The following is a 19863-nucleotide window of genomic DNA, read 5'->3' on the forward strand; positions in this document are numbered from 1 at the left end:
TTAGGTAGACGGTTGGAGTTAAGCTTTGGAGGCCTCCCGTGAAATGTATGAATTTTTGTGGCTTTTGCTGAATGACGTTGGGGACCATACTGCAATGAGAAAAGGGGCACAAGTCCCTGAAGTAAAGGTGACCTTTCTCAGGATTTGACATCGGTTTCAGTAGCTACCCCGGATGGGTAGGCGAGACCCATCAAGTAAAAATGGTAGATCTAGGGTACCTATCCACGGAGGCCCAGACTATGGCAGTTGTGGTTTTTCTATGCAGTTTTACCTACTGAACAAGAATTTTAATTAATATTTATTCGGACGACTGTAATTAACCCCCAGGGGCCAGTACTAAACATGGCGAAATACATTGGACGCCCCAATCCCTAGTGGATGTCGTATCCGCGGTTACGTTTCTTGCAGGGTAATTCTAAAGAATAGTTCCACACGAACTGCAAGGAACGTAACCGCGGATACGACATCCAATAGGGATTGGGGCGTCCAATGTATTTTGCCATGTTTAGTACTGGCCCTTGGGGGTTAATTACAGTCGTCAAAATAAATATTACTTTAAATTCTTGTTCCATGGGTAAAATAACAGGAAAACGTCAATTGCCATAGTCTAGGCCACCACGGATTGCTTCTGTAGAAATACCGTAAAAATACTCTCAAGGGCACCCTCATCCATTTACATCACGGATGGAAAATTCTTGACTTCAGTGGCATTACCGACTCGGCCAAGAAGCTGTAATGTTACTGAAGTCCTGATTTCTCTTCTGTCCGCTGGTTCGAATCCACGAAAGGACAAAAGTATTATAAACTAAAAAATTCCCCTTCGGTTAACATATATAAAAATATGTTATTCCGAGGTAGAGCGAATTGGACATAAAAGGACATTTGTAGCTTAATGCATGTATATGAATAACGGTGATGTGAAAAAAATTCATATAATACATATTTCTAAATACATATGTAGTTATATATGCATTTGATATATACATAAAAATATACACACGATATAATATATAATAAGATATAATATATATATATATATATATATATCTACAGTAAATATATGATATACACATATATATAGTACAATGTATATATATATATAATATACGGGGTATATATATATATATATATATATTTATATATATATATTATATATATTATAAATAATTTTTATATACATTATGTATATGTATTTGATATATACATAAAATACCACACACACACACACATATATATAATAAATATATATATATATATATAATATATATATATATATATATATAATATATATATATATATATATATATATATATATATATAATCCTTGTATTTAAGGAACTATCACTCATGCGTTTGTCCTATGAGTATTTCAATTCTCGTCACCATAACATTTCTTTTTCTTGTGAGACAGAACTGGACAATAAGTTCGAAATTCGAAACTAATGTTACAGGAAAAGTACAATTACTGGCTTGGGATTAAATAATCTCAGGTTTTTTACAAATTAATAAATAAAGCTTACATTGTTTGTTGTAATAAACTCTCTCATCATGACATAGTTTTCCTCCAGAATTATTTTACTGAAAACTCTTATCCCCTATTTGTACTTGAGGCAATTCTGAAAAATTTCTTAAATGAGGAGGTTTATCCCAGACCGGTGTACAGTATCCCAAGCTAGTAAAGATGTAAAGTACAATTAATGACCTTACCTTGGTCACAGTAGTTCACAATAGCTATATGGCCAGAAAAAAGTTGCAAGAAATGCCTACCCATCCCTTCATAGCTTTCGCCATAATAGCTCCAATTTTTTTTTACTGTCCGTTTCACAAGTTGATCACCATTGAGGGAGACACCTACTCTTCCTGTGGACCTTAATTCGTGTGTCGTTTAATCGTTCGCGGTGTTGTATGCGATACGTGGGGGTCCTATTCTCGATGGCGCAGAAAGTATTTAAGAATGCAGAGGTCTTTCTGTTAGAACTATGTTTCCTCTTTCAAAACGACCCTTTTCAGTCATACGGACCACAGTTTGGCACAAGACCATCCTTTCACTGACCTGGATTTTAAAGTACTGACTTTCTGAACTTCAAATAGGCTGGACCTTCTAATTTCAGTCACTGGTTATAAAGAGGAAGAAACCAGAACTGAACAACAACTCGTCTGGAATTTAGCTATCTATAGTGTTATCTCATAGTAGGTACGCAAATGGATCGTTAGACATTTTACTTTTTGTTTTAGTTTGTTTACATTAAGTAAAATACGTGCATATATGTATATATATATATATATATATGTACTATATATATATATATATATATATAATTATATATATATATATATATATATATATATATATTGTTATGAAGTGCCAAGTATCTGGTTACCCTGCATAAAATATTACCTCACCAAAAGCCGGACACCTGAACCCTCATAACACGTTTAAACGACTGAATACTCTAAAGGCAACAGTGATCCCTTAACACTTACCAGTATTGCAGAAAATCAGACTAAGTTCATCAAAACAGGTGTGAGGTAATCTTGAAAGTAATTAAATTAATCAAAGGGCATCACTCCATCAACAACTTTAAAAGTCTAAGTATTTCCCTGATTTCAGAAGTCTAAGTACTTCCCTGGTTCTAAGTCACTTCAAGAAAATTGAAGGAAAGCAAATCAATTACCATTCTATGTCTCTACCTGTCATCAATATAATCATAATTAAATGTACTGGTTAAAGACAAAGAACACACTTATAAAAAATTTTAAATACAAAAATTTATTATTAAATTCAAAATTTATAAGTGAAATTCACAATATCAGGGAAAATTACTGTTACTTGAAAACAAAGTAAAGTTTAATTAATTCTTGAATCAAATTAAGTAAAATTAAATCAAAATTAATTTTTCACAAAATTCAAGAAAATTAATTCAATCAAAATTCAAGTGTTAGGCAATAATTGAAAATTTGAAATTAATTCACAAGTAATAATTGAAATCAGAAATTAATTCACAAGTACTAAACAACAACAAAACTTGAAAAGAATTCTAAGTAAATGCAAATCAATTCACAAGCGTTAAATTTAATTAAATGTGCAATGATAAAGCAATGAAAATAACTAAGTCAATTAAATTGTGAATGCAAATGAAAATATAAAATAAAAAGACACACTTCAATAAGAAAATGAAATAGTGCACAAACAATGGAACAATCACAAACACAAAAAAATCAGCAATGTGTAAAAGTGTAAATCTTTTTCACTCAAAAACACTGTAACCAACAGTTTTTACCAAACCTTCACAACCATCCGTTATAGTTAACCAAACACTTTTCCCATTAACTTTTAGTTATTAGTTAAACACAATTCCTATCCGTTATTAGTTATTACCTAACTGTTATTAGTTGCAACTAATAAAAATATAACACTTTACCTTTTTGGTATACCAACTTCTTTCTCTGCTGCAGTCTTGTCTTACACAATTTCACAAAAACCCAAAAACCAGGCGCCGTTACAAAATGATGTCTGTTCAGATTCCACAAAAGAAATTAAATAATACCAAATAAACTCTAAGAAATATCAAATATGAAATTCTCACAAGTTACGAGTGACCAATTTACGTTACGTTAATATAATCTCAAGGATGTCGAATGAGAGAGAGAGAGAGAGAGAGCGAGAGAGAGGGAGATCTAACTGCCTCGAGGTTCTATGATCGAATGTAAATCTTCCCTTGCAAAAACGACAGAGCAGATATGATACAAAACGTTCTTGTCACGAATGCTTCCAGTAGCTTTGAAATCTGATGCAATCTTCATAAAGAAAATGAGCAATTCCCACGTGGGACTTGACAAAGACATATGCGTACAAGACGAGTCTGTTAAAAAAAAAAAAGACGTACTCTACTCGATCGAAACGGAGGCTGAGCTGTGACACTTAAGATTGACATGTTTTGATAACAACGCAAGACTCCAGCTCGCTTGCTATCCCACGTGTTGACAGATTAGGGAAGCAAACGGAGATCTCTCTCACTTGTATATATATCTTTTATAACACGTAATGCGAAATCTGAACACACATTTTAAAACATCCTATTCTAAGCTATCTAGGAATCTGAAAAAATGTTACACAATCTACAAGACATTTCAAAGAGGGGAAACATGCATTTTGAAAGTAGCAATATATAATATATAATATATATATATATATATATATATATATATATATATATATATATATATATATATATATATATATATATATATATAGTATATATATATTATTATTATATATATATATATATATATATATATATATATATAATGTACACAAACTACCACACAAAGGATATATTAACAGGATTCTAAAATATTAACGAAGCAATTAATATTACTTATTACGAACCAGACGTGAGTTCATGTGTGTAAGAAAAATTGAGAGGTCAATCAATCTTCATTAACTGAGACAGTTAACTTTCAAAGACAAGGTTGTTACTCTAACTGAAAATATACATTACTTGAAATTTAATGTAGCATAAGGCGAAGCTTGAAAATTTACTCCAGACTACCATATTAAATTTCTGTTATCCTTTGTGAAGAGGTTTTGAAAATTTTTTGATACAATCGACAATACTGTCAACATCTTATCCTTTACCTGATAGTAATCCCTAAAATTCCACAGTCCAGGATGACCTTAAAATCTTATGAATGTTGTGTTCTTCGGTCATGAATGAATGAACTCTCTGGATTCCTTTATCGCATTTCTAAATGTTGCATTGTCACAATGACTGTTTAATTCAAAAACTATTGACTGCAAACCCTACATATGCCATTTTCTCGACATTTTAATTAATATCCAACATAACAGTTTACATAGGAATGAAGTATGCTTACGGGCGCATGTACGCTAAGTACATATGCACAGAGTAGAAATTATCCGAAAGCCTTAGACTCTACCACTAGCCAGACATATGCACGTATGTATAATTTCCCTTGGCTACAAGTTATTCCTAAAGTAAGGTGAATTCGCGTATTATGGGCTTCATGTTTTTAAGTAAAAAGTTTACATTGGATTTACTTTATAAGTAAACACACACACACACACACACACACACACACACACACACACATATATATATATATAATATATATATATATATATATATATATATGTGTGTGTGTGTGTGTGTGTGTGTGTGTGTGTGTGTGTGTATGTATATATATGTGCTAATATCTTATGCTAGAATGAGGGAGGTGAGTTCTTCCATTTCTAGGGAAAACGTAGCTAAATTTGACTATCGTACGTAAGTATGAAAGCAAGTACTGACTTACAGGCGTCTTCGTGGCCGAGATGATATTGTTGGCTAACCTCCTCACTCTGCTGCCAAACACTGCCAATTGAGTTAATTAAGGTTTCTGCTTTTGTTTCTACAAATCGATTCAAGGCTAGTTGTGAAAGGCGTCCTGAAAAGTGTGAAAATATATGTACATATCATATATATATATATATATATATATATATATATTATATATATATATATATATATATATATATATATATATATATATATGCCAAATTTTACAAAACATATATGTTAATCTCGTAACCTTTTTAATTTCTTAGCAATTTTTTTGGATACGCCTGTCACTAAGAGCATTTACTCAATGTCAACCTAACATAACCCAGTAAGACTAGGTTCGAGTTCCGGTTAGGGGAGATTTACTAGTCACATATACAAGTAATTCCGTTTTGGACGGATATATATATATATATATATATATATATATATATATATATATATATATATATATATAATATTAAAGTTGAAAGGATACATTTTACAATTTTCAGTATTAAGCCTTCAATAATCCACTGGCATTAAATTAACCCGAAAATAATTTATGCCTACAGGGAATTGCACGTTATAAATCCTCCTATCCTGACCAGCATCAAACGTTTGTTTTTAGAGTTGCAAGTAGAAAAACAGTGAACATAGCCAATAAGCCTTCAAGTGACAGACAATTTTATTAAGATTCAGCAACGCAAATCCTGTCGAATTCAGGTTCTTTGCTTAGAATTTGTTGATTTAATGCATTATCTTATGCATTTAATGAACACTCGTAGGGTTCACACATACCTATTTCAAGGGAGAGCATCAAATCCAAGTTTTAATGATTTAATATGGAATAAAACTTCGGATATTTACTTCTTTAGGTTGACCTCTAATAATGAGCTGAAAGACATTTGAGTGAGAATCATTTATTTTTTAGGCTGAGATATTACTTAATGGCAAAAGATATTGTTAACCAAGGACATACTGTGAATTACTCGAACAGGCATACATGAAGAATATAAGTTTAGGTACAGTGGTCAGACAATATATTTTCATGCTATTCATTAAACATGTAGTGTGTTGTGTACTTAACGCTGAGAAAAACTTTCTTATCTCAGACATTGGCGAGTTTCAAGGTAAGTTAAGATAACAAACTGTGAGATCAGGGATGACAATAAAAGACTCGATTTACCCAAAACAACATATTCCATCAAAGTACAAAATAACCTAAAGTAAAAATGATAAAATTCTTTGAGGAAGACATTTGGTTTAGACCTAAGTCAATATTTCAAATAATTCAGCACTAACTTATCCCTGAAATCACAGTTTAATTTGAAACGTAAAATGTTTATGTTTCTTAGGAAACTCAGTCGGTTATCTAACACAAGTATTCCATGTGAACGCTACCCAAAAACTCCTATAAATAGCCCCTACATATAAAGGAAAGGTTTACTACAGCCTCTTGAGCCTCTTCCTTTTTCGTAAATCTTCATGCTATAGGAAACGATTACACGAAAACCTGAGCCTTTCTTAAAATGAGGACCATTTGCCTAGTGCTGCTCGTCGCTGCTGGTAAGTAAATGAATACAAACGAATCAGCATTCACTTACCAGCCTTTTTTATGTGCACTTAGTGAATAGGAGTCTGACTTAGGGTTAGGGAAGGGAAATGCCAGCCAGCATTGTGAAGATTGTGGCTTTAAAGGCTCCTTGGGTAAACTCGATGTGAGCATCTTGTTATATTGTGGGTGCCATAATCTGGGCAATGTTGGTCAGGAATCTGTGATTTATACTATATGTTGTTTTATTGTGGTTGGGGTTGGATATTTCCATCAAGGGTATAGGTCATACACAGTTTTTGGATGAGACAAACCAGGACTTCATAGGAAACACCGATAGCTAGGCCACTGTCTTGTAGAAGGGATAGAATGGCCATTATGTGCTGATGGTTTTCTGGTGAATATAAGTATTTTGTTGGCATAGCATAGGCAAAAGGGAGATCTACAAGGCTGTTGTTCATCAGCCTTTGGAGTGTAGCCCCTAAATTTTGGGAGACCAAATATTGAGCAAGTGAAGATATATGTTCCATTTTCAGGATATTTTTGTGCTTGGAGAAGATTCTTGCCCTATGGAGGGTGGAAGGAGTAGTGATTAGGTTTCATTTGGAGGTTGAGGTGCCTGTAGTCTCTATGGGGGTGCCAAGAGCTATCAGGTTTCTTGACGGTGTGGAGTGGTTGTCATGGGTAATGACTAACTTGGTTTAGGGAGAATACTAATGGCAATGAAAATGACAATTTTCATGATGAATTATTTGGATACTTACTTACCGTTAAATTTAGCTTATCCTTGGCTCGATTGGTGCGACTGCCATTTAAAAAAAATAAAAATAAAAATACCCTTGGCTAAGTCGCTAGGACTGTCTTGGTATTAATCTGTCTCCCACCAGATGGTGCTGGAATGTTTATATTCTGTCATATCTCTTTATGAGCACCCAACTCAGATGTGGGGAGGCTGGATGGGTTTGCACTTTAACAATAGGTAAGTATCCAAATAATTAATTCTATCATGAAAATTATCATTGTTTGGAATGAGTCTTTCCAACTGTTATAATTAGCTGACTACCACATTGAATGAGGATGGTGGGTTAGTGCAGCCAGAGAAACAAGAGTTCAGCCAAGTGAACTAAAAGCTTTTTAATGAAGTGAAAAAGCTTCTCATCAATTGTTAATTGTGTAAAAAAAAAAATGATCGGTAGGCCGAGAATATCTGCTTTTGACCACCAGAGTGCTAAAGTTTTAGCGACATAGGGAATTTCAAAGGGGGCGTGGCGGCCGGCTGGCATCCGACACGGTTATCACCAATAAATATTTTGTTTGCATTAAAATCCTTTTCATCATGGGCGCTATACCTCCGTATATCAAATAGCATCTTCCATATCGCTAACAATCCCAGTACTAATAAGATGTTAGTGCAGTATGAAAGGTTGAACTCACGATTTTCTAATAGTACTACATAGGTAAGACATCAAACACCAATAACTGAACTGTATAGCTTCAGTAACAAAAAGCGCGAAAGTTGTATTTGTAGGAAGTTTTTCAGTTTTATTGAATGGTAATACGGTTCTTTCTGCCAAACAAGGACAAACAATTCTGTACTCCATGAAAATAGATTCTTCTTAAACTGAAAGGAGGAAAAGGAGTACAACAAAATGTTCGCAAAAAGTGTCTGAAATATAATTTTCATTGCGGCACAAAACTGAATGTAAACACAATAATAATACAGTTAGTAATGCACCCACACATAAAAGTTTTTGTTTATTTGAACAAATTCCCTAAGCATCAAACAATAAGGAAATGTGTGAAGCACATTTATTCTCATGGAAATCACACATATCGACAACGGAGCTTCATTTGCTTTGTATACTCGATGCTCATGTTTCGATTCCATTCCCTTTTTGAAAGCACTACCGAGAGAGAGAGAGAGAGAGAGAGAGAGAGAGAGAGAGAGAGAGAGAGAGAGAGAGAGAGAGAGAGATATCAATGATTTACTATATAGTCATACTTTTGTAAAAGGATTTAGTGAAAACGATTTAGTTATGTATACTATTTGAGAAAAAGTGTTCTGTATTTTTTCTTCAGTTTCTTACGTTTTCTTTTGGTTCTATATGAGACAATATCTGTTTTAATTGTATTTAAGACTTAACACAACCGATGAAGGCTAGCCTGATGCAACCCAAGTAGAATATCTGGGTCAGTGATGATACTGTCCTGGGATGCGAACATGCTTACGTAGCCAACGAGTCTGGGAATGAGTTTGTTAAAAAAAAGTGAGAAAATCAACATACTCTGGTTTCACATAAGGGATACTTAGAACAAACTAGCTGGAGTGCCTTTGATCTTGAGATTTTGTACAATTTAGTAAAATTTGCCAAAGTTCTAAGTCTTAGCATTAATTATATGTAACATGATATAAAGCATAGAAGTGAAATTTAAATTTGAGTAACTATATATTGAATGTTCAATGCCACAACACATTTTTCCAACCAAACCCCAGGAGCCTACAGTGACTCGTGCTTAGGGAGATGCGGAGAGAAGGACCTTTCTAAAAGCTGCCAGTGCAACTCTTCTTGCAAAAAGTTCTACGATTGTTGCAAGGATTACTTTGAAATCTGCTTCAGCTGTCAAGACCGTTGTGGGGAGGCCTACCTGTCTTCTAAGCCCTGCCAGTGTAACGATAAATGTCCCTCTCATGGCAACTGCTGTGACGACTACAATGACCTTTGTGGAGGTGAGTCCAATTCAGTACCTGAGTTTTTGGAATAAGTTCCCGAAAAATCTTGCCTCATCTCTTAATTGACTTCTTATTACCACTTTTCATACAGTTTGTTTTTGCGATCCCTTTCACCAACTAAATGCGTTAGCCCGGAGTCGTCATTCGGATCCGGTAGGCAAAACCCTACTCACCAAATGAATGCCTGGTACAATGCCAGCACTGAGTATGAAAAAAAGGAAAAAAAATGTCTTATTATAATTTTATGAAAAAACAGAGTCCAATCTTCAGTGGATTACATGCACGAATAACTAACTTCAATTCACGTTTACAAAATTCAGCAAACATCTGAGAACTTTTGAATGATGACCGCTCGCTATCTAATATTTTTGACTGCTAAGTTTACCATATCCACATTCCCAGGGAGTCAAACCTGCCACCTATTCAAACCATTTCTTTTAAATTTTAGTACACTGATGTCAAACAATGAGGTCCTGATAAAGGCAGCATGTAATTTAGGCTCTTGTTCAAACCTGAAGGCATTAAATAAATGAAAACTTTAAATCAAAGCCAGCAGTATAGCACTGCATAGCTAAATGTTGGTGGTTTGATACTTTCTATATTAGACTATTTTTGTTGAATAATTAAAAAACAAATTGCGTGCACAATAGCAAATGCTGCACCCAAACTACATCTTGAGAACGTTATTGTAGAAAAATAAAGTACATGCTGATAGGGAATAGCTGAAGCTGAGGCTGAATAGCAAACACCCAGTGGCAGTATAAGATTTACCTCAAGAGACACGGCAAAAGACTTACTGATTAAAATGAGGTTTGATTTGGGGACAACAAATAGTCTTCGTATACACAATGTATTTGAATCCGAAGCTGCTAATTTTCCTATTCATAATTCTCAAACTTTAACGATCTGTATCTTAATTTCAGAAATCCTGACGCAGCATCGCTTTGTCCTTACTTGACGATGTAACAAAAATGTTTTTGTTTACGTTTTCTTACGACTAAATTCAAGAACAGACTAGTATTTTGATCAGCAACACTGCATCCTATTATATAACAGACTAGATTTCGATGTTTTAGACATGAAACGTATGAGTGAGAGAAAGAGATTCCAAGAAAGAAAGCGTTGTAGATCGAGCCAAGGAGTGGGAGGGGCCGTTGGAATGGACGAATAAATATATTTAAAGACTATACACGAGATATGGCAGACACCTACTACTTATCAAGAAAAATACCGAGACAAAGTTACATGGTTAAGGCTCCAACAGAATCATCATAATTTGTCATTTTCTTTTCCAGGTGGCGAGGGTGTCACGGATAATGAGCTCAGGCATCTAACAGAGTCCCTTTTGTCTTTCGACGTCAATAACGTTGGGAGCCTGATCACTGTTGACCCTCAGGGTAAAGGCAGCACATCTGAGGATGTGGCACCTGGACCGTAAGTGTGCAAAATGACTTCGGGTACTTTGAAAGATGGCCCCTTTTACCTGGCTTCCATGAGTGCTATAATGCCCGTAAAATGACATTGACCCATTTGGTCATAGTAACTTACAGTTAGAAGATGCTGATATGAGTTGACAAGAGTAGGTTACACTTTCCCAGCTGATTAACAGAAAAGAATGGCGTTGGCAAATTCCCATACAGTACGAACATCACTGCCAAAAATGTGATTGTGACCCAAAAATTGTATCTGTCGATATCATACTCTCAGCTTACAGCTTTGATTTTCCACCGGAAAACATTTAGTTCAAGTATGAAAGTTAAACATCAATAGAACCGTTTCAATTTTCTTTCCTGTATTTCTGTGTACAAAGTTTAAAAAACAATGAATAACCAATGCAGTAAAATTTTATGTAGCCGAACTCATGACACTTTCTAAATTTACTAATAGGTTTATTTCAGAAGGAATATTATTTACCAATCAGAAAATAATCAAGTGATGATTTACCATTCTGACCCATATAGCTTTTGGATTATGAAGCTAATGACCGTTTCTATAATAAAAATGTGTTGCTTTCAGGTCCATTCTACTGTACAAGGAGGTATATCGTAGTAGATACAACTAGTTTCTCGACTTTTTAGTCCCGTTCGGGGAATCAAAGACTTTCACAACCCTTCTGATTTCAAGCGTCATTCAGTATGACGGAGTCTCATCAGAGGCCGAATGTGAACAGCCTTATTTTAACATATGCTGTAGAATACAAACTTGTTTTTCGGTGAAGATACGATTGGTGACCTAGGGAATGCGGCGTGCGATGTTCACACGTTCTCTATGTCTTTGGGCTGGAGCAGATGTTAGCCATATGTAAACATATATAAAATACAATTTTCGGAATCGTATGGTATTTAAATGAGATAACACTGCATTCCGATCGACAAATGTTGCCATAAACATACAAAAAAAGTTATTTTATCTGTTCAAAATTTATGTAAAACCAGCTATTTGTGCCTTGACGGCTGTGAAAAATATCAGATGGTGACTGTGGTTGTTTAATGGCTGTTTGTGTAAAGGAGAAGAAATTTATGGCAATAAAAATGCTAATATAGACGATTGTTTATAAAAGTCATTGTCACCAGTATGGACTATAGTATGGTAGAAGTGGGGATATCCAGCCGGGTTATTGTTGAAGACTGAAGATAAACTGATATTTCACAGCAAATGTAGTTGATTTCCTTTTGTTAGAAAAAGCAAGAAAGAGTACTTTGGCTTCATTCAGACAACACTTTGCCTTAGTAACACAAGTGTTCACCCTAAAAAGCCTTAATATTTAAAACCATATCTGTTTTACCATCCAAGTAATAATTAGCGAATTTCTAAGGTCCACTATTGGTTGTTTCTGGTAACATGACCTCATAGGGTTTGTTATGTTTACCATATCAGGAAACATTCAATGGAAATATAGAAAGTAGATGAATAACTATTCATTATAGGGCATAGTTTAGAAGGAAAGGTTTGCTTTGAAAAGCCTGAATTCATTCTGTCAACTTTTTTAGAAATAGTCTGTAAACCTAGAAAGTTAACATCATGGTAGAGCGACAATTTTACAACACAAGGTCACATTTTTACAGTTTCGAAATTTGCACGTTTCCAGATACTTAATATTGGAGCCACATCTTTACAGTAAGACACCAGCATGTAATTTCTATTCGGCAATATTTCGATTCTCATGCTGATCCTTTTTTATGGGACTATCAAGATTTATAACTTCACCCCCTTATCATGAGCGACAGGGATTCAACACTTTTACTTGAAAATTGACGCTGGCAACTAACCCTACGTTCATTTTTAATTCGGAGTTCATTTCTTTTCAGATTCTTCACCCATGTACCACCAGAGGCTTTGAGCGGCCCTACCATCTCTGCCCTCATCGCCCTTCAAGACAATTACATCCCGAACGTCAGCGAAGGCGAAATCGAAGAACCCGGAGAAGTGGCTGAACTGGAGAATTTCCTCGACGCCATCATGGCCACAAAGGTCATGCAAATGACAGATGATTTCCTTTACGAAAAAAGTGAGAAATGAAACGAGGTTAATACTTTCAGCATAATCAGGCTTATGAATGCCATTATGTTCTAATTAAAACGTAGTTTTATAATGAATTTGCAGTCCGCTTGTGGCTACATAAAACAAAATGCTCAACCCAAAATATTTATATGAAGAGGTCAATATTGGGAAAGTTGGACAATGGGAAAAGTATTGCAATATCATCAGGGCTAAATATCAGCGCATCATATTCAAATACATGAATAAACGTATGCATAATACCCATATGAATTCAAATACATTTAATGGCTTCTCTTCTTTTCATCTTGTATTCGGTTCACCGTTTCCATTACAGAACTCTGCACTGGTAGTCTGAGAAGCAAAATCAAGGAGATTTGGTTTGACCTTTACCCTCGAGGCAGCGGCAGCGCTCTCGGCTCCTCCGGTTTCGAGCACGCCTTCGTCGGGGAGATCAAGAAGGGTGCTGTCTCCGGGTTCCACAACTGGGTCTATTTCTACACGGAGGAAAGTGCCGGTAATCTTGACTATGGCGGCTGGAGTAAAGTGAGGGATTTTGGCGTCAAGGTAAGTCTCTCTTTCAGCTCTAAGAACAGACATTCTTTTCAGTCATGTCTGATATTTGAAAACCTGACTTCTTTATAATTATATATATAAAGTTCTGTTTGTGTTCAATGGTTGCACAATAAAGAATAAACTGTCCAGACCTTATAAAAGTTGACACTTCATCTTTAATACACTTGGAAATGTGGCGCGACCGTTTTTAATTTATCTTTAGTTTTCAAGTTATATGCCATTTTGTTTTCATTCCAATGAAATATTACCTTATGAAACAAAAATATCGATGTGGCAATGTTATCATCATGACTATCCTAATCTAGGGCCTGGTCCTTGAAGATCACTTTGAATGGCTTAACTACAAGAAGAGTGTCGGCAGCTCATTCATAGCTACGTCTCCAGAATTCGAGATAGCCGTGTACACAGTGTGCTTCTTAGCTAGACCTGACTCCCTCTGCCCAGTTCAGATGGGAGGTCACCAGTTCAAGATTCAGACCTGGACATATAAGTACGCCGGCAAAACGCTCATTGGCAGTGCTTACCCACATTTATAAGTCTTGGAAAATGAGTGAAGTAATTTAGCGTGAATGCAGATGATACTGTCATCAAGTGAAAGTTATGTTTTGTCTTCAAGGTCTTATTAACGCTCCAAACATTAATTTATGGTATCATTTATAATTTATTATTTTCTTAAGGCAGGTGCTGTAGATTATCAATAAAATATTTTATAGATTTACGTCTGGAGTTTCATTAAGATTCCGAAAAAGAGGTCGTATGATAGGAGTAGCATCAAATACTCCCGTTCACCTCTGATTTTACAAAGTGGTTCAACTCTACTTTGAACAGACTTTTCTCATGAATTTCGGTATATAAGAAAAATGCACGTTTTCTAAAGCATACTTCACTCCTGTGTAGCTACCTTACTAGTTTAAAATTCAGTGCATAGGCGTGTATTAAAAGCATATGAAATATAGGTTAGCTTTCTTGAAAACTAATCCTAAATCATGATTATTCATAAACTTTATGAAACATAAAGATACACTTTACACTTCGATGCTATTCCTACTGGAGAGAGATGCATGCGAGACGATAAAGAGCCCTATATTCGTCTGCAATGATGACTCAGATTGAAAAAGAAATGTCACGAACATTACTTACAGACAGAGTTTCCCGGATCCGACGTGAAAGTTATAACTTGAACCTTCAGAATTTGTAGACATTCATTGTGGTTTGGACAAAAAGATTTTTTGAACTTGTAACTTTGACTTATTGTGTTTAGTCGTTATGGAGAATTGAAACAGGATTTTATAGTCGTTTGGAAGGCAATTTTTCATTGCTATAATTACAAAATAACGCTTACGTGTGTATTGTGCTGGGAAGTCAATCACCGTGAACAGCCTGCCTTCTCATATTTCAAAAACTCTTGCTTCTGTACAAAATGTCAGTAATCTTAATTATAAAGCACAAGTTCGTAAATGGTATGTAAGGTCGTCAACGAGTTCAGGGGCTAATGGACGTATTTATCACTTTAATGCAAATGCCCTGGCAACTTGGCAAGTGCTGTCAGCTTCAACCTTGTATGGAAATATATTTCATCTCGCTTTATCAAGAGTAAAACGACATTTTATTACATTTTTCTTTAGATTTAGTAACAATTTAGTTTACAATGTCTACAATTTGCATATGCAATTCTGGGATAAAATAATATAAAATACATTGCAACTTACACACGAGTGGTAACCTGTTTTACAAGTGATGGCAGATGTCTGTTAACAATAAGAAATGATAAAGTCATGGAGTAAACCTACACTGATATACTGTACAACATTAGGTAGCATTTAAAAATGCCTTTTAAAAATGGCTGTAACTCAAATATACATACCCGTCTTAGCTGCAGGATCTTCCCCTAGATGTTGTACATCTTCTGTAATACCGACATTCAACTGATGGCAGGCACGAAACTGGCCAAGACAGCAGCTCACAAATACGAACAGATGTTGGGATACCAAATACACTAATCTATCCCTCTGTTGTTGATGGTCTGTCTGGTTGATAATTGGATTGATTACATTCATCCAGATTTTCCTGGTTAATGCGTCTTCTCATGAGAACTTGAACTCAATTGATCTCTAATGAGTGAAAGAAGTTCCATCAGCTTTCTGGTTTCAAATAAAATTTGGTGCTGATAGATATCAATATTGACATGCTGTTTTTTAACATCTTGCGTGAAGGGTCGGAGGATGGCTGCCCGAAGAGTTATGTTCACTGTGAGTTTTGATTTCCTAGTCCTCTTCAAGATATTAACCACCCTTATTCCTAGGTAGTCACTTATTTTTATAAATTAGGCAAAAACTAAACTAATAGAAAACATCTCAGTTAAAAATATATTGTGGTTCTGCTTGCAATTTTCATATCAGAATAAATTTTAATGTTAATCTGAGATTTTTTCTTTACCTTGAAATGACGACAAATATACGAGTTTAATCAGACGTTCGGCTTCGTTATTTGCTTTCTGAGGAGGTTAAATCTGGCGATATTGTTTTCCCATTCAGATCCCACCGCTGACTACGGTGTGTGTCTCGAACAATTGTACTGACGTACAAAGTAAAACACAAGGCCGACTTTTCTCGCAAGACTATGGTGACATGACAAATAAAAATAAAATCTGATAAATAGAAAAAAAAAAGTTTGCTCGGATTTAAATTCTGTTACCATTATGAAAGAGTAAATTCATTAGCTACTATTTGTTTCTGTAACACTGGTGCTGTGTGGAAGACCCTTAAGTATATTAAAGGAAAAGCACAATTTCCCAACTAATTATGAAAACAAAAACAAGTTCTTGGGGATACAGGCGAAGTCTGAATAAAAAAAAAAGTGCATATCATTTATTAATTTGCATCCAGTGCGGTTGGAAGGTGTTACGGAAGTTCCAGAAGATACAACACTCTTCACGACCGGAATGGAATGAAATGGCGCATAAAATTTAGGCCGAATGCCTAAATTTGAGGTCATCCAGCACTGGAAGATCAATGGCAAGTAAAGAGGTTTGAAAGGTGCAACGGGACGAAAACCTCGCAGTTACACTATGAAACAATCTTTAAGAGAGGGTGGAAAACAAGATTGAAGAAAGAGAATATGAATGGAAGTACGGTAAAAAGAATGAAAGGGGTTGCATCTGGGGGCCAACGAGACGCTACGGGGAGTAAATGTATATTTTCTGGAATTTCTACAACTATTGTTAGGGAAAACGGGATATCGTAAGAGCACAGTGTCTAATCCTGCTTGCAATGGATTACAATTGTGAATATTTCTCAGGAGTTAACTACGATCCTGTTTCATATTCGTTACGAGCTTGATGGCTTGCGCTACTGCAGCGCTGGAACTTGGCACTGCCCATCATGTCTCCCCTCCATCCCTATCCCTACCTACCCTGTCTCCACCCAGGGCTGACGAACGGTTTGCTGGAGGAGGGTGGAAGTGTCATGCCTCCCCTACCTCCCGATCCCCTGCCTACCCCACAACCAGGGTGGCCAAACAAGAAAGATCCATTCGGATTTTATTATTACATTGGCCTGCGCTGTTTTCAAGGTCTAACATATAATACCTTATTTTTAGGCCAGTTTTTTGCACTGGATAAAAAAATCATGCTCATTTTACTCAATCAGGTCAAGTTAGTGAAATATTAGCACATTAAAAATATCCTAAATTCTGATCTATTTGTAGGTGAATGAAACACAATATTGAAAATATTAGACTGATTTATTCACAGAAGGCTTACAAAATATTTTGAATAGACAGCAAGAAGAGTATAATGAACTAAGGAAGCTACTCATGGATGAATGGTCTCTTCAGGGACTTCCCATTTGTGTTGAGCAGAGTCCACATCCCTCTTCAGGCACCAGCAGTAGTCGACCAGAAAGTTGACATTCCATCCTCCATAACACTGATAGCTTGGTGAAAGTGCTCTCCCTGTTCGTCACTGTAGTCACCACAATTCTCTGGAAAATAGTCCAGATGAGACAGGAGGCAGTGCATTTTCATTGACATGCGCGCACCAAGTTGGCGGAAATTCTCCATTAACTCATCAACCACCTTCTGATACTAGAAGCTTCTGTGGTTGCCAAGGAAGTTTGCAATGACTGACTTAAGGGTCAATCAGGCAGAGAGTTCGGCAGGATTCAGTGCATCATTAAAACTAGCGTCCTTGAGGATTTCCCTTATTTGAGGACCATCAAATATACCTGCCTTAAGTTTCTCCCTGCTTTTTTGTGGAAACTTCTGATGGAGGAAAGCAAATCCCCTACCTTCCCTGTCCAATGTGGTGGGGTGGAAGCAATATCTTGCTTGGTTCAACCAGAGGGTGGGACAGAACGTTGTGTGACCCAGGTGTTAATCCTTGTCTTGTTGGCCACTCTTGTCTGACATAATGCTAGTCGTCAGCATGGCAATCCCATAAACACAGAATGCATAGATACTTTGAAGTCCTAGGATGAGTCTAACAAATTCAAGATCTCCACAGATCAACCATTTATGTTCCTGGTAGTTCAGAGCAGACAACAGACGTTCCATGCTTTTGTGGGATTCTTTCATTTCAACTGGGTGCCCAAGAGGGATCGATGAAAACTTATTTCCGTTATTCAGAAGAACTGCCTTGAGATTTCTGTTAGATGAGTCAATGAAAAGTCTCCATTTCATAGCATCATACTTCAGACCAAGTAATTCAATCAGGTCAGCAATATTGTTACAGTAGACCAGTGAAGATGCTTCATCAAACGTGAAGAATTTTCTAAATTCTCTCTCGCGGTCCCACTACCAATACAATGTTGTTCCTGGTGCCAGTAAACGTTTGTCTCGAAGACGAGAACCCAGTAGCTGGGCAGACTCCTTGGAAAGGTTCAGGTCGTGTGTCAGACCATTGAGTACGGTCTGGGTCAAAGGCACTGGTTGGTTGTCCTCTTCTGGCCTGTATGCACCGCACTCAGCTGTATTAGTTATGTCACTAGATTCGGAATCAAAACTTCATTCCATTTGGCTCAGGAACAGGAAGATCAGGGCCATGGGGGACTGTCTTTATGGCAGAGGGAACATCAGGGTATTGAACATGGTGCTTGTTCTTGTGGTTGATGCCTTTTAGATTTGTCATGCAAAAGTAGCAGTCAGTAACGTGATCATTCCCTTCCCTCCACACCATTGGGACACCAAATGGCATACTCTTTCTTTTCTTGTTCCTCCAATCCCATAAGTTCTCTACACATGTTTTGCAGCACATATGGGGACCGAATGGCTTATCCTGGTCCCCTAGTTTGACTCCAAAGTAAGCTCGATATGCCTTCTTCACAAAATCCGTGATTTTTGTTTGACGGTTGGAAGAACCACGTGTCCGCAGATGTAACAAACCTATTAGGATGATTTTTACCCTTCTGATCCATTTTTATACGTATCTAGACCTGAAAAGAGAAATAAAAATAATTATTAAAGGTTACCCATCACCCAGTTTTGAAAAAAAACAAAGCCCATAAACGCTTGGATAATTGCGATATTTTGGAAAAATATCCTGGAATAGAAATAGGCTATATCTTAGAAACCAGACCTGACCCAGGATAATGAACTTTTTTTTAATTCAGCATGCAAAAAGGGTCCTAAATCAGTTGGAAAACCGTCGACCTTTGTACAAAAGTTTTGAAACGCAGGCCAGTATTATAAATTTATATGTTACCCTCTTTTAGATTAATGCGCAGGTAATGCAGGGGATTGTAGTCACCACATTTGTGTTAATGTTTGCAGATACTGTAAGAAATTTCACCAATATACAGGTGGTGTCGGTGTCCTTTCAACAACCATCGGGTGGTCTATTTTTTTTAGAGAGATAAATGCGGGTTTTACCAGACGCAGAGTAGATAGATGAAGGCTGCTACAGCGGAAAAGCTTTGTTAAGAAGTGACAATGAAAAATGTAATTAATGGAAAGTACTTTCACTTGGTGATTAACAAGTGAGGGACTAGCCACAACTCATCAAGTGGTTTACATGCTGAAGTTCTTATGTTAGAACTCGACATTGTAAGTGTAAGAAAAATACGACGAAACGAAAAAAAGAGCAACAAATTCACAAAAAAGACCATTATGTTGTAATCACATTACCGCGTACCATCATCTGCATCCTAACTTACCTAAAGTAAACTGTTACACAACTATTTGTTATC

General features: G+C 36.0%; 1 protein-coding gene across 1 annotated transcript; it reads left to right on the forward strand.

The window, feature by feature from the left end:
- The first annotated feature begins 6853 nt into the window (after positions 1–6853).
- Positions 6854–14358, forward strand: LOC135199642 (uridylate-specific endoribonuclease-like). Its single transcript, XM_064227801.1, has 6 exons — positions 6854–6890; positions 9371–9604; positions 10903–11041; positions 12916–13115; positions 13443–13672; positions 13987–14358. The coding sequence occupies exons 1-6, from the start codon at positions 6854–6856 to the stop codon at positions 14215–14217; spliced, it is 1071 nt and encodes a 356-aa protein (XP_064083871.1). The 3' UTR covers positions 14218–14358.
- The last annotated feature ends 5505 nt before the right edge of the window (positions 14359–19863 follow it).

The sequence above is a fragment of the Macrobrachium nipponense genome, chromosome 26 (genome assembly GCF_015104395.2).
Source record: "Macrobrachium nipponense isolate FS-2020 chromosome 26, ASM1510439v2, whole genome shotgun sequence".
Lineage (NCBI taxonomy): Eukaryota > Metazoa > Arthropoda > Malacostraca > Decapoda > Palaemonidae > Macrobrachium > Macrobrachium nipponense.